This window comes from Henckelia pumila, chromosome 2 (assembly GCF_033568475.1).
Source record: "Henckelia pumila isolate YLH828 chromosome 2, ASM3356847v2, whole genome shotgun sequence".
Taxonomy (NCBI): domain Eukaryota; kingdom Viridiplantae; phylum Streptophyta; class Magnoliopsida; order Lamiales; family Gesneriaceae; genus Henckelia; species Henckelia pumila.
This window is the reverse complement of record NC_133121.1, coordinates 108,515,310-108,537,204: the sequence shown is the minus strand read 5'-3', so window position 1 is coordinate 108,537,204 and position 21,895 is coordinate 108,515,310. Positions and strand designations below refer to the sequence as shown.

Sequence of the window (21,895 nt, the reverse complement as noted above, 5' to 3'; positions counted from 1 at the left end):
AATGATATAGTTTATTTTGTCACCATAGACAATTAGAGACTAGAGATTAGAATATTTTGTTACCATAATTAGTTTTGTACGATTTTTTTTTTTTTTTTGCACGGAGTTTTGTACGATTTTAATCAAGTGAATTATTGTTATTATTTGAAATGAAACTTCAAGTGAATTAAATCTGAAAGTGAAATAAATTACACTATGCTATAGGCTATTTTATTACCATAAATAATTAGAAGATTAGAATATTTTGTTACCATAAGTGGAATATACGCAACGGTACAACTCGAGAGAGAAAAGGAAGGTGGAAGAAGAATCGGAAGCCACAAATATAAAAAGCTAATCTTTTATCATTTTCAACCGAGGGAGACCCACAAAGTCTCGAGAAATTCAAGATTCTTTCCAATTTTTTTCCCCCTTCCCGAATTGACGATGCGGGGAATTACAGTAGACCCCACTGAATCCGAGCCTCCATGCATTGACACGACTCCCATATTAACACGTAACGTCTTCTCCTTGGACTTATCTACTGACTGATTACCCTTTTCACGGATTTCTTGGCACCTAAACCTCAGCGCTTATTACTTTTTTGACAGTGGGTTTTTCCGTATTTCTTGATTTTTTTTTTTTTGTTTTGAAGAAAAGGGGAAATTAAGGTGAATTCTGGGGGAGATGGTGTTCACGCTGTATGGAGTGTGGTTGCCTACTGCGCTATCAGTGCCGAAGGTCGGCGGTAATGGATCGATGCTGTGTGCCATTCGGAGAAATGCCCATGTCAATTTTGTCTTTAAAAGCCACTCTCATTCATGTAACTTCACGTCTTTAGTTCTTTTTTTTTTTTGGCCTTATCTGATTGAGTTTCTCGTCGTGTTTTACGTCTGAGTATGGGCGATCGATGGTGAATGGGTTGTATGGCGATAAATCTGTAGAAAAACGAAGGTGGTGTTGTTTTGGACGCGATTCTTGGTCTTTTTCTTGATTTGGGTGACGAAGATTTTCTTTTTTTATACACGAATTGTGGGTTATGGCGAAAATTGTCGGTTGAGTAGATGGCAGCTCCGTTATATAAATCGTTAACAACATATGTTTTTTTTCCCTCAATTTTGTGCCACTGCATTATCGCCGCAGAGATCCAATGTATTTCCACACAGGTTTATTCGAGTAAACTAGATCACATGTTTTAGAATTCCCTCCTCACGTTAAATATTATTGTCTTAGATAATACAAATACCTAGTCAAGTAAATTCTACAGGATGAGACTAACTTGATGATTGGTCGCAGGGAAAATTTTTGCTGGAAAGTCTTCTGATTCCTTATTCCAATCCTCTGCAGCTACTGCATCAGATAAGGTCCTCGTTCCAGGCATTGAGAATGAAGAAACCTTATTGCCAACAGATGAATCAGAGATTGCTGAGATAGCTTCAGATGATTCTCAGGCATGTCAACTCGTCCTTACTTCTGCAAACCACAGACCCTTCCCCTCCATCCAGCTGCCAAATTTCAAAAGAGAGACATAGTGAAAAAGTTTAAAGTTTATTAAAAAGCAATAAAACACAATATAGTGGCAAAGTAGAAAGAGTTGCTGGAAGTTCTCTTTTTTTGCGGTTAATATTTGGCAACTTTAGCGGCAAAACCGTATTTTTACTGATGTACCCTGGAAATAAACATTTAGGTCACAAAAGCTTATTCTTGGTCATAGGGGGATTATAATGATTGATTAATAAATACTTCTGAGTATAAATGAGTAACTATTGTTTTCTGCAATGTAAATTCTCTTAAAATTGTTGCTGCTGCATCTTCTAGAAGAACTTGTAATCTTTTTATCTGCTTGGATTATATTAGGTTATTTTATGTGTATCCCTGCCATCATATTTAGATCTCGTCCTTTCATATTCAAAACCTAAGCTTGAATTCTTTTTTCTTAAAGTTTCTCATATGCTGTCGATTCACCTCTTTAGTCCTTGATCTTGACTATGTGTGAGAAGCCTAATACATCAAGCAGATGTATTATTCAGTACCCTTGATTTCCCTTTCCTTGTGCTCTTTTTCGTAGATGTCCGGTGATGTAGAAAGTTCAGAAATGGGACATGGTACCAAGTTTGATGCTCGAGATAATTTTATTTTTGAGAAAAATGGTAGTGAAGCTATTGCTGTGGAAGTTTCTGCATCTGATGTGGAAATGACCTCAAGTGCATCATATGAATCAGTAAGTGGTGGAGATTTAGAAAGTTCAGAACTGGATGGATTGAATGTTGATCCTTCAGACCGTGCTTTTGATCAAAACCATGGTGAAGCCATCATAGGGAATGATTCTACGCCTGTGGCGCTTCTTGATGGAGACGCTCCTCAGGTAGAAGTTGAAAAACTCTCAGCTGTATTATATGAAACGATAGGTGATGAATCCGAAAGGGTCAGAAATCAGGGTGTTCCTCCACCTGGGACTGGTCAGAATATTTACGAGATAGATTCGACATTGAGTAATTACCGTGGACATCTTGACTATCGGTGAGATTGTATTCTATGTCCTCGAAGTTAGATGTTGATGTGTGAAATCTTATAATTTGATGCCTAAATGTTGATGTTTTATTGATCTGGCATGAATTAGGATTCTTTTTTTTTTATCTGCCAAAACAGAGTGTCGCCAAAGAGTAGATCTCGGAATTGCTTTTGAAAGTTGATGTATTTATATTGCATAATATATCTTTACAGATATGAGCAGTATAAAAGAACACGGGAAGAAATTGACAAGTATGAGGGTGGGTTGGAACAGTTTTCACGTGGTTATGAGAAGTTTGGTTTTACTCGCAGGTATATCAACCCCTTGAACATCATAGATGTTATCTGCTTAAAGAATCCCCAGATGAGAAATTTTCTCATCGTGATTGAGTTATTTCAATGTTAATTTCCCCTGTATATTTTTGTATGGCCAGTGAGACTGGTATCACTTACAGGGAGTGGGCACCTGGAGCTAAGGTTAGTTATTTTATACATCTATGTCTGATCTGACCTTATTTCTGTCACCACCTGCTAACAAATATGAAATATATTATAAAAACTTTGTTTTACCTAAAGCCCACCAATACTTTTAAATGGATTCTTTAAGCTGTGCATTCCTCCTCTTTTGTGGTTAATCAAAATTAATGAATCTAAAGTGACATTACTGTCATTTGACCAAAGAATTCTGTTTGTTAACCAAATTTTCATTGATAAGCATCAAAATCAGATAATTTTTATGAATAACTGGGAAATGATTCCTTTCATGAGTAGCATGGTTTAGTTTTATTATATCAAACCTCTCCTCTCCTATTGCTTTTTAAATTACACCAATGTGATGTATTACATTTCTGTGCTTCATGAACATGTATGATACAAGTGTGCGGAAAGTATTGTAACTATAATTAGCTTTTTGTGACCTGAATGCTATGGAACATCAATCAATATGAAATAAAACACACACTATTTAATTTTCATTGCCATGAGATGGAAATCACATCAGAGATTAGGAATACTTGAATCATCACTGCATCTTTGAAAATTGAGATTATATCTTGTGAGCCTAGTTTTCTTTGTACCCTTCTTACTGCGTGCAGTCTACTACATTAATTGGAGACTTCAACAACTGGAATCCAGAAGCTACTGTTATGTCTTGTGTGAGTATTGTTTTCCTTAGCAAAAATCATTTTATTGTCTTTGCTATCATATTTTCGTCAGCTTCTGTAAATGGTGAAGGTGATTCCAAAACTGCAATAAAATGTTCAAGGCCCTGAATTTTGTATAAAATACTGACACAGACCCGAAGATTCACTTCCATATAAAACTGCAAAGAGGTTAATATCAATGACTCAAGAACAAAATGGAAAATTTTTGGTCTATCAAATCTATAATCGATACATGAATGACCAAATTCCCACAAGAGAGTATAGCCCCAGAAGCTGGAAAGATATCCTACTACAATATTTTTTTCGCTCCTTCCCTAGGTGCTAGCTACATCGCTCAACAAAATTGTGTTTCTATCCCAACAATGTTATTCCCTCTCACTGCTATCGATATATATTCTCTCCCTTTTTTCTAGCCCTTCTAGTGTAAACCTTTAATATTGGGAGTTTTGAACTACTTGGGCTGTCTTGTATTCTCCATCTTGGCCAACCAACTAGAAATCCCTAAGCCCAAGCTCGTGACAGATATCTTCCTTGATTCATTCTGTGTTTTTGGTATCTCTTGAATTATGTGGTAGTTCAAGAGCAGCTTACCTATTTTCTTAATATATGCTATCCTTTTACCAGAATGAATTCGGCATCTGGGAGATCTTTTTGCCCAATGGTGCAGATGGTTCTCCAGCTATACCTCATGGTTCTCGAGTGAAGGTAATGACACTTGATACTAAAATAGTGATCTGTGATAATCACATAAAGTAGACCTATTTTCTAGTTTGTGTGTATGAACCATCCCATGGTGAGATGATATATAAACCACTGCTACTAGAAAATTTTTAGCTCATCATGACATCGCTTTCTGAATGGAACTCTGAAAGGCCAAAGGATGTCATTTTACTGTTATTGTGCCTTGGTTCTTCATGATAGCAGTAATTAGACTGGGTGTTTTGGGCCTGCAAAAGGCCTTCGTGGTGTTTCTTCGTATGTTACCGTTGCCAAAGATGGTCTCTATCAGAAATGAGCCCTTTTTTACTGCTTATTCTGATTACTGCTTAAATATATATGACCGTATGAGCCTCTTCAGTTAATCGATCAGCTGCAAAGTCAAAAATATTATAGTGTTGTTCCACACTTCATTGTAGCTTTATGGATGTAATCTTGTAAGCTTCTGTGATTCGTTTGATTCTCTTATTTTCAGTTTAATTTTTCCATATGTTGTTTCACTGTTAGTGTTTCCTCCAATCACAAATTCTGTTCCTTTTTCATGTAGTTGTTTTAGATGTATCTCAAAATTGCATCATACTCCTTTTGGTGAATCTGTACTTAATTGGCTATGCTGTTTCAGATGTATCTCAAAATTACATCATATTCCTTTTGATGACTCTGTACTTTATTGACTATGCACCGCGTCATGTCTTAGGTAAACATATCAAGACCAATAAATGAAGCTAATTTTTTCCTCATCCTGAATGACTATTGTTGGTAGATATGGAACCCACTTCTAACAAAAAGGCAGCGCATATTCTGACTGTGTTATGGAGACTTTTCTGGTTGCTGATGTGTTCAGTCATCCGCGTTACTTTTTACATGCAAGAGTTGGCTTATAAAATTGTTGGTATGCTTACAAGTCACTTAAGTTTCTCTGTATGTATGTGTTTGAAATCCAGATTCGTATGGAAACTCCATCTGGCATTAAGGACTCTATTCCAGCTTGGATCAAGTTCTCAATTCAGGCTCCTAGAGAAATCCCTTATAATGGAATATATTATGATCCTCCCGAAGAGGTATTTTAAGTTTCCTCGAATGTTTTTTTCCATCTACGTTACTGAAGTTAGGAATCGTGAATAATAGTGGATGATCATGCAATTGGGTAGAAAATTGCGGGATGGATCTGTGTCCAAGAGCTTTGATAAATACTGTTCTAGATATGGAATAGATGTCATGTTATACATTGGAAGCTTCCTATTCTTCCTTTCGGCAATGGGCTCATGGTACCATGGCAGTACTAGGTGATCATTTCTTGTGAAATTTCGATTTTTATGGGTTACAGGAAACTATTCCTCTTGTTTCAGGGGGGAAAAACTATTCCTCTTGCAAAGTCTCGTCTTGGCCCTATCAAGTCCCAGTAGTTGTTTACCTAACTATTGATGATTTTCTGCTCTCCTTAGGCTAATGATACTCATCTTCACGACTTTGCAGGAAAAGTTTGTTTTCACTCATCCTCGACCGAAGAAGCCCAAATCCCTCAGAATATATGAGTCTCATATTGGGATGAGTAGTAAGGTGTGCATCTCTCCTCTTCCTAAAGATAAGTTTAATTTTGTTATTTTAATTTCAGTTAAGTTCATTGTACCAAGGACAAGGCTCTTAGAGCATGGTGAATGCACATATTTTAATGGAAATTGTTTGGATGGAATTAATATATAATTGATGTTAAAAGTTGTTTGCTTATGTAGCATTACTGATTAAATATAACACATTAAAAATACCAGCTCTGGGCAGTGTTAGGCATCTTCTCTAAACAAAGGTAAGACGGGCATCAAATAAGACCAGAAATGGTGTAGAATGCATCCACAAATCGTTTCATGACTTCCTATCATTGTCTGACTTTGATGTGGAACCTAGGAATAAACTAATTTAAGGTGATATTATATAATGTAGAACTCATCCGGTAATGTGCTCCAGTTTCCTCATTGGCATGACATCATGATTTAATGTTTACAAAAAATTTGTCATAATTTTTCCATTAATTGGACACCTCAACGAGTGCTCATATATTTATTCAACATATACATATCCTGATACAGTAATGCATATTTCCAAAAATTTGTGAGTGTTATTGATCACATTATGCCTAAAGCAAGAAAATGCTATGTTCAGGCCATTTTAGGTTTATGGGATGGCCAAATCAAAACACGCACATCGATATTAATAGTCATCATAGCTCTATTGTAACTGGTGTAGCTTCCAAAGTTCAATGCCTCTTCAAACTCGACTCCACATCTCGCCTTCTACGGCGTAGAACCTTCCTCCTCTGACTTCTTACCTGGAAATCAATTAATACAGCTACAGCTATCTTGGACCATTTAGGTTCTCGCAATATTGCGACAAGACTTTATATTCAAATTTCCTTTCTGTAAATTTAATTCTAAAAATGCTGAAGAAACACCTCAGCATTGTATGTTCAATTCATAGCTAGACTTCATAATTCATGGTCGGATGGATGGGACGGTGAAGCAGGCATCTCATCAGTTGGGCCTAACTCCCTGCCTAACGTCTTTTCAATGTTTTTTATTTTCGATCCATGTCTACCCTTTTTCACATCATTAAAAAAACATACCAAGCATTTCGAAATACATCCATCATAGTACAATAATAACGGAAAACATTCTCAGATTTGCTCTTTTTTTCTTCTTTTTTTTCGGGATTACAGAATAAAGAGTTATTATGGCTATGCTGTTCCTACCATTGTGTGATCATTACCTTTCAGCACGGGAAATCAACTAACATTATTAGCTCAAACAGAATGTGCTTGTGTTGGTGAAGTGACTCTCCATCTAGTTAACCATAGTCAAGGTTCTAAGATTTTATCGTTTTGGTGTTGACCAATTGTTAGCCTTCCGTCTTAATTGAATGGAGAATCGATAAGTGGATATATGTGCGGCAAAAGGTACCATTAATTCTAAATGAGCAAGGGGGGAAAATCTGCATAACCCAACCTAAGAAGTAGCAACAAGTAGTGTAAAGGTTCACATTCTATTTCTAAACCAATCTAATTTCTAGGCAGGACATCCTGGTCTTTGACCTGTAAAAATTGAGGAACTTTAATTTATGAATCTCTTCATTTCACATTTTCCACAAAAGTAACCACCAAAACAATGCAAAGCTCTCAATGATCAATGATGGGTGACCTTTTCTCAGCAATGCTACTTTATTTCTGTGCTGTTGGTCAGATTTTTAGCAGTTGACCAATCATCGACTTCAGGTAAGTCTCATTATACTCTTGACCTTTAATGCAGGAGCCTGTTACCAATACCTATGCCAACTTTAGAGATGAAGTGCTTCCTCGAATCAAAAGACTTGGTTATAATGCTGTTCAGATAATGGCAATTCAAGAGCACTCATATTATGCCAGCTTTGGGTAATCCATTTCACCTTTGTTATTAAGTTAAGCTAACGCATTAAAACAAATCAGTTTTTTACTTGCAAAATTTTGTACCTTCCTTTCTAGTTCATGATTCCTTATTTCTCTCCTTTAAGCTTTTGAAGAAATGACGTATTTCATTGATTTGCATCAGTTACCACGTCACAAATTTCTTTGCACCAAGCAGCCGTTTTGGCACTCCGGAGGATCTCAAATCATTAATAGATAAAGCTCATGAGTTAGGTCTCCTAGTTCTCATGGACATTGTACACAGGTATTGTTCAATTTTTATTTCAAAGTTTACTTATACGACCTCTGTTAGGTATGCATTCAAAACTTGTGCAGCGTTTTATTTGTCTGAGAGTTATGCTTAACATGGAACTTATTTCATGAAAAATTCGTTGGATATGGTTATAAATTTCAGTAGTCCAGATATCTCTTACTTTTGTGTGCATGCTAATGTGTATCTGAACCATGCTACTTTTTTAGGCTACCTTAGTCAAATTATAATTATGTCTTACTATCTTTTCTTCTCCTTTTCATCCTTTGCTTCTTTTGTCTTTCTTTTTTTGATCCGAAGTCCTCTATTTAAAAAAATATATTGTGATTGAGAAGAATTATGTAGCTAAAGGGCATATCCACTATGGATACAGCTATCTTGTGATTCATAAATCAATTAAGTGAAGCCTTTTTTTGTTGTCCAGTTGGTACTGGGGAACGATCGCTGTTAATTTTGTCTGAGATTGCATTCTCATATCAGATATATGGAATCTTCTGAGTGTTGTTTTTGGATCTTGAATAGCTTATTTATGAAAATGGCATTGCACTGCATGCTACTATGGGAAGATACCGAGGTATGAAGTACTTATTCATTTGAGATAATGGCCAAATACTGTAAGTAAGAACAAATTTACTATGGTCTACATCTGGACAGGGAGCGTGTAAGCTATTGCCTAAGTTTATCTATTGGTAAAAAAGCATGTAAGCAAGATAGCAGTTGATATGCAGCCTAAGCATCATTTTAATATTTTTTGTAAAATTGCTTGAGATCTGTAACATTGTCTAATCATCTCCCAAGTGCCAACAATGTTTATCGATTCTCTATTGTAGCTGAAAAATGCTCTCTCTTAGTTTTATTTCATCTTTATTGGTCCAAACTAAAATAGGAGTACTGTCCTCAAATCATTTAACATTTAGGAGAGAGTGACTATAATTAATCTGGAAATGAGTTGATTTATCTGGATCGAGCAGTCTGCAGGTCATCTGGGTTTATGAATAAAGCTTTCTGATTGTTGATGGACGTTTTGTTTGGGTTAATAGTTTTATGCTAATTTTACAGCTGTTGTCACTTTTTGATTACTGAAAGAAATAAAAGCTCTGTTATGCGGGTGTAGCTATCGACATTGCTATGTGCCTACCTATTGTGTAAATTTGTAATGTAGATAGAAATCACACTTTGATATCAATTAAATAACCAGTTAACTTCAAATATCCTATTATTGCAGCCATGCATCAAATAACACTTTGGATGGCCTAAACATGTTTGATGGTACTGATACCTGTTATTTCCACTCTGGAGCAAGAGGTTATCATTGGATGTGGGATTCTCGACTTTTTAATTATGGACACTGGGAGGTAAGTAGTTTCTCGAATATTGATTTTATCTTTTCGATTTTTAGTTTGTCCTTTTTGTTGTATCAACTATTCCTATTTTTTGGTGGTAGGTGCTGAGGTTTCTTCTTTCCAATGCAAGATGGTGGTTGGATGAGTACAAGTTCGATGGTTTCAGATTTGATGGTGTAACCTCGATGATGTATACTCACCATGGCTTGCAGGTACTATCTTGGCTAGGGTCAACCGAAGGTTTATGCTAATTGGTTGATCCATGTAGTAGGTGATAGTCTATACACTTTTAAAATGTGCAAAAGATGTGTTACGTTTGTGCCTTGGATCAGGCGTGATACTTGTCTTCACATTTGTGAGAAACTGGCTGCACCTTGGGTTTCTTTTTTAAAGGTGAGGGACTCTACGAAGGGGTGCCTCCCATGATGGTAGCATATACAGTTTTTTTAAAGGGAAAAATGTGGTTGTGATGAAGAAACTCCTGTCATGCATCTTCTCGTGATCCATTTCAGGTTCTAGAGGTCTATGCCGCAATGTCTGTCATTTTTTCTCCCATCTCGTCCTTTTCCCTTCTGTGTCATTGTTTGTCTTTGCTGTTTTATTCCCTTCTTCCCTCCATTGTTGCTTTTCCTTGTTAGCCAGACTCACCACTAGGCTACATGGATTATCTTTCACCTCTGGTTTATCTTCTTGTGATGAATGTGTTATTTTTAAAAATTTACTATCAGCATATTGCCATAAATTTCGAGTTCCATATTCTTATGTGATACATTGTAACTCTGTTTTTGGTTTGAATTTTAGCATTAAATTTTTATTTGGCAGGGGGAGTTGGCTTTTTAGTGTTTAATTTACTGGAAATCCAACTTATATTTTTACTTTATTTGAATAAATTAAATAATCTGTTGTTTTATACATTTATCAATAAGAATAGTCCACATCAAAATGTACTGGAACATGCGTACGCATTTATTTGAATTCGTAAAAAGATTGGTGCCTCACCTTCCACATTAGTTCCCAGATACCCGTGCACGGTGCACCTCGAGCCTTTAGTAAATATATGAATTATGATGGATGATAAGTACATGGGGCAGTTTTTTTGCTTCCCAAAATATTCAATTTCAATCCTTCTAAAGTAAAATTCTTGGTACTGATTGGGAATGAGACAACCAAGTTCACAGCAACTGTGATTCCACTCTTTTAATGATTGATTCCTGCCCTTGGTTCGTTTGGATCCGGTCCAATTCGTTCTGAATTAAATTTTGTCCTTTCACAGGATATATCAGGTATCCTCATCCACTTACAAATGTATTTCTTTGCTAATAGGTTGCATTCACTGGAAACTACAATGAATACTTTGGCTTTTCAACTGATGTTGATGCAATGGTTTATTTGATGCTGGTTAATGATCTCATTCATGCACTATTCCCTGAAGCTATAACCATTGGTGAAGATGTAAGTATGTTTGCACCAACTAAAAATTGATCACTAGGTATGAAAATTGCAGGTGGACCTTAGATCTTGAAATATATAGAAAAAGTAAAGTGCTAAAGGAGGAGGGAGGGCACTACATTCATTGTAGTTTGCCTACAGTAAGACTATGTTCCCTGCCCTGGTTCTCAGCTCAGTTAGGAGATGACACCCATCAATTTTGAGATTTGCATGAACCATTGCTTTATGCTTAGAGATCTTCCATTTTAATTTGAATATAGGAAAAATGGAAGTATAATTTTCCAAACCATCTTTAAAGAAAATATTATGGGTTTCAGGTCAGTGGCATGCCAACTTTCTGTATTCCTGTTCAAGGTGGCGGTGTTGGATTTGATTATCGTCTTCACATGGCAGTTGCAGATAAATGGATTGACATTCTCAAGTATGTGACCATTGATCTACAGCTATATAGTATCTAAAGTATAGAATTGGCTGAAGCTTTTGAGAAATAGTGTTTGTCTTTGAAAAGACTAGATGTCCACTAGCATGCGCTTTTGTATCTTTTTATTTGATCCAACCAAGAGAGAATTGAGTTAGTGGGTGATGTGGAGGGATTCTCAACTTTGCTTACCAAGTAAGTCAAGATAATTTTTTAGATCTGATACGATAATGTTTTAGCATTAAGTTGAGAAAAATTTCAATATTATTAAAAGTTCCTATGAAAATGTCTGTAGAAGCATAGGAAACTAGAAGCTAAATCATGCTAGCTTCCGTTTTCTTCTAAATTTGGCCCGAGTTTATTTCAATTTCATCTTTGTGTGATGTATAATTTTATATGCTTAGGCGAATGCATCTTATGTCCTTATTAAATAACAGTTGATCTTGAAACTTCTTATGTGTTGGTCATCATGTTCATAATTTATTAAATTACCTCTCGTGATGCGATGCAGGAAAAGGGACGAGGATTGGCAAATGGGTGATATAGTGTACAGTCTCACTAATCGGAGATGGAAAGAAAAGTGTGTTGTCTATGCAGAAAGTCATGACCAAGCTCTGGTCGGTGATAAAACTATAGCCTTCTGGTTGATGGATAAGGTAATAAGCTCCTATTACTTGTTCTCCTGCCACCAAAGAGGCAGACTCGATGTGTAAAATGTGGAAAATAGTCAATTTTAACTAGTTAGAACATCTAGACAACTTTTTATGCAATTTGTTTATAGGCTGAGCTATAGGAGAATCCACTGGAATCTGATGTTAGTTTAGCTTCATAAATTTCTTGTGTTTTATGTTTGCAGCTTGCCACCCATAAAACCGTTAACTTTGTACTTTATAATATAATCAATTCTTTAGTTTCATAAACTAAAATACAGGTTCTCTAGGTTATTATGAGCACGAAATAAAAATGTTTATTAAAACAATTCAGGTGTACAAAGTTTCATTGGAGCGTGGTTTTCCTTTCAATCAGATGCTAGCTATCAGTGCACCCAATGTTGCGTGAAAATATTTGTATATATAAATAATATTTTTTATTGTAAATTTTTTTTATCATATATAGTTAATTTAAATTTAAATAGAATCAGAGGGAAATAACATAATTATAGAACTATCTATAACTATGTTGAGTATTAAATAAGTTGTTATTTGGTTTGTTGATTAAAAAATTAGAGAGGAAGAAGAGGTTGAAGAGGGAGAATTATGGAAAGTGAAAGTGGTGGCCTTTACATTTAATAGCATAGATATAATGATATAAGTAAAACTTATCTTTGGCCTAGGGATGACCTCAAAAACCTATAAGGCAGCCTCTCCTTCACCCTCAATAATTCTTTATTAGTAAAAATGCTACAGAAAAAGGTGATTGATTGGTCATCCCTTTCGTATTTGCGGAAATTCCATCTTTTCCACTTGTGTGAGAGCAGCTCTGATGAGATTATGCTGCTTCCTTGTCAATTTTGAGTAGAAGAATATCACTAGGAAATAATACAAAAAAAACTTTATAGAGAGTAAATATCACCCGAGGGCTACGAGTAATCATGCTTTTCCTTCGTATTTACACCCAAGAAAAATGAAAGAAAACCTTTTTCATTTCTCAAATTTATGATAAAAATGAGAATACAGACTATATAGTCAATATTATGCAAGTCATTGGAATATTTACTTTAAGCTTATAATTATTTTTTGCATCCACATCTCAGGATATGTATGACTTCATGGCTTTGGATAGACCATCCACTCCTTTGATCGATCGTGGACTAGCATTACACAAGATGATCAGATTAGTCACGATGGGATTGGGTGGAGAAGGATACCTGAATTTCATGGGGAATGAATTTGGACATCCGGGTATATTTATGTGATTTTTTGTAGTTAGAGAAGTGTGATGTCATTTCAAAATTTCGCTATTTAACATAATCACACCTGTAAATAACACTCAAGCATTGCCATCATGCTTTTCTTTTCTCCTTTTATCAGAGTGGATAGATTTTCCAAGAGGAGAACAAATCCTTCCTGATGGCCGAATAATTCCTGGAAATAATTATAGTTACGACAAGTGTCGTCGTAGATTTGATCTGGTAAGTTTTTCCTTCGGCTTATGATTTTTTACTTTGGGCATGGATATCCTGATGCACCGGCCCTCCTTTCATTTGTTCCTTTATGATTAGCAGATGTCACCAGCTGGTTTCAGAGAAAAATATTAAAGCAGAATTTATAGACCTTTAGAAATAGAATCAGGGCTGAAATATACTGTATCAATGGAATTTTCCGAGATAAATTCTCTGGTAACTTTCCCAAGCTAGTGCTAGTGCAACTACGAAGAAAATATTTCAGAATAATTAACTCCTCTCCTCTCTTTCCTGTAATATTCCTTTTGCCCCCCTTGCGTGTGATCTCCTATTGGGCCTAGGCCTTCTAGTGTATACAAATTTAATATTGGGACTGGATTTATCATCAAGGTAGGGTCCCTAACAACAGGTGTTTGAGGGAATGACATTCTGCTGAATGCTAACTAATGTAAAGTTATTTGATCTATCATTTGAGGTGATGAATAATGCTGCGGTAGTATTTTGGAAGATGGAAATTATTCTTTACCGTCTTAACTGCTTACCTCCGGTCGGCTAGATAACGCTGGAGACATTTTGTTGCTTAAATTTTAATTTTTTTGTTTTAAATAAAGGGTTGGAACTCAGGATAATTGCCGAGTGTAGGTTGGAAATTAGAACAATGTGAACTACTATTCAATGAAATAAAGAAGAATTGTTAAAGCCTAAACTGTATTATTTCTAACTTTTGCCACATTCTTCATGCAGTGGATACTAGATAATTTAGAATGATGACTCCGAAAATCATATCAAGTTATCTTTTAAATGGTGTGATATATCTCATCTCCAAAATGCATGTCTAGGGTGATGCTGATTACTTGAGATATCATGGACTACAAGAATTTGACCAGGCAATGCAGCATGTTGAAGAAAAATATGGAGTATGTATTGTATTCGTCTATCTTCTGTCTTATTTTGATCTGAGTAAAAATAATGCTTAATATATTGCATGAAAAATGTTGGTGAGAGGGGGGATTTATGATTTAGGTCTTGGGATATTGCAGTACTAAACTATATGTCATAGTTTTCCTATACATGTGTTAGCAAGCCTCAAATACATAAGTTCTGTTTGTCTTTGTCCTCCACTATTTCATTGCTTTTGTTCTCCTAGTTGAAGCCTGAATTTTACATGCATACATCATCTAATTGAACGAAACTATCGAGTCATTGACATATTTGGACAATTGAAAAGAACTTGTGGCTCATCTTAAGCATTGAGCACTCTGCGTTTGTGTAGATAATAATTTATTTCTATATAAAGTGAATTAAAACTGTTATATGATTCTGCAGTTCATGACTTGAGAGCATCGATATATTTCACGAATAGAAAATTTATTTCTATATAATTGCAGTGAAATTAAAATTGTTATATCATTCTGCAGTTCATGACTTCAGAGCATCAGTATATTTCACGGAAGGACGAAGGAGATAAAATAATTGTGTTTGAAAGGGGGGACTTGGTCTTTGTTTTTAACTTCCATTGGAATAGCAGCTATTCTGACTATCGGGTTGGCTGCTTAAAGGAAGGGAAATATAAGGTACGATAGCGTAATTTTTTTTTCCTTTGATGCTGGGGGAAAATTGCCTTGATAAAGTAGTAATGTTGTTTGCAATTAATCTATAGCATGCTGCATATGCCCCCACAAAAACAAGACAAGTAAAACCAGACTTTTAAATGAGTGATAAATCTGTAATGTTCAGCTTATACAAAATGGTATGGTCTTTTTTTCTACGGAACTCACATTTAGGAAGGTCTATTTGGCTTCTCAATTTGGTCTTTGTCAAAAATACTGGGGTCTTCTTGGAACCGATCATTTTGACTATAGTTCATTTCCTCATTTACAAAAGAAATATTTAAGAATTGACCCGTGAAAGAGTTGTATTCTGTGTATTATGCTATGACCTCTTAATATATGTATAAACATTTGATTTTTAGTTGATGTTCTGGTCTTTGAATGTTGTCTTTACGCATCTTTCTGTACCTTTTTGCTTGAAATAGCCACATCTAGTTTATAAAAACCAATTCGACCATTTTGCAGGTAGTTTTGGATACCGACGATCCACTTTATGGAGGCTACAGCAGAATTAGTCATGAGGCCGAGCATTTTACCTCCGTAAGTTCATAAATTTAAGATATACCTTCTAGGCACGTATCAGTATTTTTAAGTGTATCTTCTTCAGTGGCTTCATCTCACTCGTCGGAGTTGGCTACATTGTTTTTCATCGTCCACTGTGCTCCGGATACCCACTTGAATCAAGCTTAAATAACTTTGCATAAAACCCCACGTTCCACAATGAAAGGAATAATTTACTTGTTTGCTGATATAACAGGAAGGATTGTATGACGGACGTCCACATTCATTTTTGGTGTATGCACCTTGTAGAACCGCAGTGGTTTATGCACTAGTTGATGGTGAGATGGAAACATGCGTTACGTCGGATGTAGTATCAGTTAAATAAATCTCCATGAACAAAAGGTCTGAAAGTTTGACGATTTTGGTCATATCGGAGTCGTCCGGATGCGGCCTCTTCATGGTTCAGCACCTTTTTTCCCAGAGTGAGTTAACCCAAAAAGGGGAATGTCAATGAATAAGTAAAGATGCAATGGACACCTGGACAGGTGGTAAGATGCCGTAGAGTCGGTATCAATTTATTTTCTTTATGTTTGGTTGCATAGGACGGCAGAAGGGTAGATTCTTGTGTCTTCTTCTTTTTTCTTTTTTTCTTTTTTTTTTTCCTATTTACATTCTCAATGATGCTTTGGCTGAAACATTGAGTAGCAATCTGTATCTGTACAGAACTCAATCTATGCGAATCAATTATGAATATAGCCAGCGCTGTATGCAAAAATCATAATGGACTTGAGACTTTAAATCCCATGAGTAAGCACTTCTTTTCCTTGTGTAAGTTTTGTTCTTTTTTTCCATTTAATAATGAAATTTCCGAGTTTTATAATTTGGTTTGTGGATAGTAAATGATTGTTTGTTGCAAAGGTTTCTTGGGTAAAAATAAAAAATAAAACATAAAAAAAGAAATAGTTACCCAAAGTTCACTTATGCACGTTTTGTGTCGGTTGGTTTGAGAGAATTGATCAATGCACAAATCCCCTTGTTTTAGATCTTATAAATATAAAGAATTGATCAATGCACTTTATAAAGAATGTTGCCAATCTTGAATTATTTTGAAGTGTTTCGTTTTTTTTTAATGCTAATTTCTTTGTTTAAAGATGCTTTTTCTTGGATGATTTCTAAATCCAAAGACGTTCATGGTACGAAGTATTGAGATCACCTTAATGTAGAAGGTAGAGCCCGGTTAATTTATTATTATATAAAATCTATACTATCTTATAAAAGTAAAAGATTATTTTTCTTTTTTTAAGAAAAATTAAAATATTCTATATTAACTATTTTCGGTCTTCCTATGAAATCATATATTTTATTTTCACGAATTCCCATTCTCCATAAAAAAAAATTGTTTTTAGCAGAGAAAAAAATTTACCCCACAGAAAAAAAAAATAAAAATTAAACGTGAATAAAAATTCACTTTACCATAATTGCAATTCACTCAATAAAAAAATATGAAAATATATATAAAATGATATTTCATTATTAAAATTTGATCCATGTGCTGTATCATCAGTCAAAGACCTAGTTGCAATTAGCATGTTATAATATCCAGATTGGGCAACCTGGCTAAGGTCATGCTAGGACCAGGTAATTAAAAGACAGATAATTAAAGCATCGAATCCAAATCGAAGATTAATAATCCTCTTTTATTTGTTTTTTTGTCAAACAGTTCAGCTTTTTAGCATATTAATTAATTAATTTGAATTTATATTAACGTAGTCTGCATATATTTTGGTCAATTTCTCGAATCCCCATTTCTTATAATTTGGGTTTTTGAAGGCTTTTCACATTTCTTTATTTGCAACTTTATATCCACCTTTCAATTACTTTATGGAGGATAGGGATTAGGAAAATCGATTTCTCTAACATCTCCTAATAAGGAGGAATAAATGTGGACAAATTAAGAAAATAATAAATATGTACTAAAGCAATTTTAAGTTAGGATTTAGTTTTTTTTATGAACTCTATACAGTAAAAATATCATTATTTATCAAATTAAAATAAATAAAAACATTTCTCATTCCTAGTCCACACACACACATAAGGTTATGCCTCGATCAGTCGATTGTGTCGGCAGTCTTGTTCACACACATATCTACAATCTACATTTATACCATTAATTAAATCCTTGTATATATATATGTATATCGGTTTACCCATACACCGGAGAATGAAGTTAGCAGCTACGGTTTTTACTTTTTTTTTTTTTTTTTTTCTAATTTGTTTCTCAAGATTTAGTCATATGTGGACAATGAACATAACATTTATATTTTTCATGTTTTGTATTACCATTGATGTTTGTCAAGATTTACTCATATTCCATAAAGTAAAAAATGAAGTTAATCTACAGATTCTCACGTCATAACAGAAAAATTCTAACTTGTAACTTGTAATTTCATTGCATAATTGCATTCACCTAATAGAGTTTTAAAAAATGAAAAAAAAAAGATTATGTGTAATTATTTTGCATGAGCAGATAGAAACAAAGGGGGATCCCCGAAATCATAATCCCGTAAGCGAAAGCAGAAGAGAGAGAAAAAGGGAAGGCCACCTAGAAAATCAAGCAAAAAGAGGAAATAAAGAGGAGAAATCAAGAAAGAAGAAGGGTTTTCAGTGCAAGAAAGTTATAGAACAAAGATGCAGACTCCAAGAACGCTAGAAAACCAGCTGTCTGTGACCCAGTCAGGGCCGAACTCGGGGAACCTGAGCTTCAGCGGCTCTTCCGCGAGAGACGACGAGGAAATGTCGATTTCTGCTCTCTCTACTTTCAGGGCCAAAGAGGAAGAGATTGAGAAGAGGAAGATGGAAGTTAAGGAGAAAGTCCAGGCGCAGCTTGGCCGTATTGAAGAAGAAACAAGGCGTCTGGCTACGATTCGGGAGGTATGTTTCTTGATCCTTTATGAGGTCTGTAGTAGGCTTTTAAGTATTGGGTTCGAGTTTTTTTCAGCAAGAAAATTGGGGTTTGATCTGGGTATCTGTAATTTTTTTTCCCTTTTCACGGGTGGGAGCATTTCTATTTGTGGAATTTAAGGTTGTCGATCTTCTAAGCGGAAGCCAATTTTTCATAACGTTTTATCCCATTTTCACGGGTTTCTGTCTCCTTGGGGTGAAAAGGTCGTTGTTTGGTGTCATCCAATATTAGGACTAGGGTTTTGTGGAATTCAGTGACCTAGTTAATTTTTTTTTTTTCGTTATAATCTTGTCTCTGGAATTGATCGAGTTCGGGGCTTGGATAAAAAATTAATCATGGGAAAGCTTGAATTCTGCTATATTTTTCTTGATTTTGTGCAAATTTGTGTAAAGTAATGTGATTATAATTATGAATTGAATCAGGTTAATCATTATTATTTTTTAGTAAACATTCCCTGTTTTATCTCCTCTTGCATTCTTCTTCTTTCCCTTCCATCCTACCTCCATGCTCCTGTTTTCTTTTTCCCCAACCAACAATTAATAGAAGTAACAGTTTTGATTTCTAATACCAGAGACCATTATGTTTGGTATCAGATAGGTGTTCTGTGATGTCTATGCGACACTGACTTTGGTCGAATTACGGTCGAATTACGGTTGATCGCCATATTTTTAATCCCAAATTAGTTGGTCAGCTAACCTGTAAAGATGTTGATAATACTAAATCACCATTGCCCCCAACCCCTGAATATTGAAGGTGGCCTCAAGAATTTGGTAGTAGGTACTAGGTGATGAAGGAAATTTGGGATATTGGCTGGAAGTGCAGAGAGGGGCAGTTGATATGTTGATGTGGTGCGATTTTATATATTCACCTAAAGATTTAATTGCTGCCAGATATTTCCTATTCATATACAAATCCAACTAAGTGTTGACAATAAAGAGCTCAAGTGTGTGAACTAGGCTTTTAATTCATTTTATTCCTGGTAGAATGGAAGATCCAAATGTGCACCTTCTATGTATTGCAGCTCAAGTGCTGATTCTTACATGATAATTGGCTGTAGAAGTTCTTTTATGAGGGTTCAGAAGATGCAACATTGCACAAGTACTTCAGTAGTCAGATAATTTTTAATTTTTCTCATTTATAAACATGCGACACCAACACGCTGAAGCTGATCACGAACGCCGACTTCACGAATTTGCTCATATTCATGTCTTTTCTCCCTTTCTTTTGATCTGTATTATACTATACTTTTCTCTCTTTCCCTTCTAGTATTCTGCATTTTTCTATATTTTTTGATTAATTACTCAAGTGTATCATGGGAATTTCCATTCCCAATACTTCGAGCCTTCACCACAATTGCTAATTCACATGGCCGTGTCTTTTGAATTCTAGTTCTGGAATTTGTACAGTTTATTCTTGTTTCACATCAGCTAGAGTTGCATAAATATAGGGCAACATCAAAAAATTGATTGTTAGGAACATTCCTGTGCCATGCATAGTAGAATCGAAAGTTGAATATGCATGAATGTTCCATCTCATTCTGAACCAACGTGCATGGATTGTCAGGAGTTAGATGGACTGGCTGATCCAATGAGGAAGGAAATCTCACTTGTTCGCAAGAAAATCGATGCAATCAACAAGGAGCTAAAACCACTTGGACAGACTTGCCAAAAGAAGGTGAAAGCAATATCGATGTTTTATCCAATTCAAGAATACTACTTGGCGAAATTGATATATGAGAACTTATCTAGCATTCTAAAAACAAAGAGGGGTTACCATTTTTTTACAGGAGAAAGAGTACAAAGATGCTCTTGAAGTTGTCAATGAAAAGAACAAAGAAAAAGTACAGCTCATTACAAGATTGATGGAGGTAAGAACAAGCTGAATTTGAGAACTGAAGATTTTTCATCATTTTGGTTTTAACTTAACATTTAATTGAGAATGTGTTATTCATATAAACTTTTTTCAATGATAACACAGTTGGTAGGCGAAAGTGAGAAGTTGAGGATGAAGAAATTGGAAGAGCTGAACAAGAACGTAGAAACAATGAACATAGCTTAATTTCAATGTCTGATTAGGTCACTTAGGTTGATGTCAGCGTCTTATTAGTCTCCTCTGATGTATTTAAGAATGACGTTTTCATTTACATATCAAGTTGTTTGGGGTTGGTTTGTCTGTGTTACGTGGTTTGTCATGTTTGTGAATTAGTGTTGGATGAATGGAACTTTCTGATTTAGGAAATTTCCTTAAGACGTGTTTGTATCTAGAACAAGTCTATTCTACGTTTCAAATCTTCATCTAAATTAAATAGATAATAACTCTCTATTGTTCCAAGTGTTTGTGATATGATGTGTGGCAAGCATCTGCTCGATGTAACATACGTCGAACCACCGTTGTAAGATTTGTGCTGATCAAAAGGATGGGATCTCGTAAGATTTTACCCCTTTATTCCATATTCTGTTAGTTATGCTGTCTGAATTGCTTTGCAAGGAAGGTAGCTTAGCATTGGATTCCAAGAAAGAGTGCCCTTTTTTCTTGAACTGGCATCCTAAGTTAAGTATCTGCACCTTTTGTTTTGATATCACTTTCATGTCAAATTTAAAGCTTTCTGCTTTTCTGACCTTTTATTGTGCTGCAGATTATGTTTCTTCTTCTTCTTCTTCTTCTTCTTCTTCTTTTTGCCTTTAATTATTAAATAGTTTGATTTCATTTATTGAAAAAGCAATCAAGTGAGTGCAAACAATGGAAAGAAAAATGACCATGGGCCATTTATTTGTTTAGTTAATTAATTAATTGTCATGACAGTCTATCTACCTCATTGAACTTGAAATGAAAGGTCAACCACCGCTCGTTGGTGATGTATTGTATTTGTACACCATATGAAAAATAAAATGGCATGTCGTATATATTATAGATTTTTTGGATGAATTTTTACATTTATATGTCATTGATTATTGATGGCAATTATGGCAATGTTGAAGATTTAATGTATGTACAATACCATGCATTTAACTATTATCCCCGTACATTTTTTAAGTTATTTCGTCAATGAAAATATATGTTGTTTGCATTTGATTTACCGACACATCTCGACTCTATATTTCGACTTTCTATTTTCTAAGAAATCTTGGAAGTCCAACAAAAAAATTTCCAGGCTTTATAGTATAAATAAATAAATTTTTAATTTTTAAGTAAACGACAGGAAAATTTTGAAAATATGTGTCAGCTGAAGAGTGGGTGGGTAACCAACGTATCCTAAATAAAACCCATACGTTCGTATTTCCCTTTTGAATTCATTTTGGGCCATAAAATATGGGCTTTCCAAGTTTTACTCTCGGCCATGATATATATATATATAGATAAACCCGACAAGTTTTGGATCTGGATCCACAAGTTTTCTAATGCATACGCAGTTTCTGGGA

The 21,895-nt window shown here is 35.0% G+C and overlaps 2 protein-coding genes across 5 annotated transcripts; both read left to right on the top strand.

Moving 5' to 3' along the window:
• The first annotated feature begins 340 nt into the window (after positions 1-340).
• Positions 341-18,074, top strand: LOC140883987 (1,4-alpha-glucan-branching enzyme 2-2, chloroplastic/amyloplastic-like). 4 transcript variants are annotated; one of them, XR_012150503.1, is made up of 24 exons: positions 543-802; positions 1,276-1,430; positions 2,048-2,499; positions 2,704-2,802; positions 2,925-2,967; positions 3,585-3,644; positions 4,278-4,358; positions 5,315-5,431; positions 5,847-5,930; positions 7,667-7,788; positions 7,946-8,065; positions 9,297-9,426; positions 9,516-9,626; positions 10,738-10,866; positions 11,181-11,284; positions 11,793-11,937; positions 13,035-13,182; positions 13,312-13,412; positions 14,243-14,320; positions 14,822-14,977; positions 15,479-15,553; positions 15,771-16,062; positions 16,238-16,321; positions 18,042-18,074. XR_012150503.1 is itself a non-coding variant. In XM_073290633.1 (23 exons), exons 2-23 carry the CDS (start codon positions 667-669, stop codon positions 15,897-15,899), a joined length of 2,775 nt encoding a protein of 924 aa, XP_073146734.1. In that variant the 5' UTR covers positions 341-496; positions 635-666; the 3' UTR covers positions 15,900-16,337. The 4 variants fall into 4 exon arrangements, 2 of the variants coding, with proteins under 2 accessions (XP_073146734.1, XP_073146733.1); XM_073290633.1 differs by lacking the exon at positions 18,042-18,074 and adding an exon at positions 341-496 and having other exon boundaries at positions 635-802; positions 15,771-16,337; XR_012150504.1 differs by lacking the exon at positions 18,042-18,074 and having other exon boundaries at positions 16,238-16,337.
• LOC140883988 (uncharacterized) lies at positions 18,068-20,807 on the top strand. The gene is made up of 4 exons (XM_073290635.1): positions 18,068-18,445; positions 20,040-20,150; positions 20,263-20,343; positions 20,454-20,807. Exons 1-4 carry the CDS (start codon positions 18,203-18,205, stop codon positions 20,532-20,534), a joined length of 516 nt encoding a protein of 171 aa, XP_073146736.1. The 5' UTR covers positions 18,068-18,202; the 3' UTR covers positions 20,535-20,807.
• Positions 20,808-21,895: the final 1,088 nt, after the last annotated feature.

Coding starts and splice junctions, on each gene's coding strand:
- LOC140883987 (XM_073290633.1), top strand. CDS start 667: ATGGTGTTCACGCTGTATGGAGTGTGGTTGCCTACTGCGCTATCAGTG. Junction 5,432..5,846: donor ATTATGATCCTCCCGAAGAG/GTATTTTAAGTT, acceptor ACGACTTTGCAG/GAAAAGTTTGTTTTCACTCA. Junction 11,938..13,034: donor CCTTCTGGTTGATGGATAAG/GTAATAAGCTCC, acceptor TCCACATCTCAG/GATATGTATGACTTCATGGC.
- LOC140883988 (XM_073290635.1), top strand. CDS start 18,203: ATGCAGACTCCAAGAACGCTAGAAAACCAGCTGTCTGTGACCCAGTCA. Junction 20,151..20,262: donor GACAGACTTGCCAAAAGAAG/GTGAAAGCAATA, acceptor ATTTTTTTACAG/GAGAAAGAGTACAAAGATGC. Junction 20,344..20,453: donor TCATTACAAGATTGATGGAG/GTAAGAACAAGC, acceptor ATGATAACACAG/TTGGTAGGCGAAAGTGAGAA.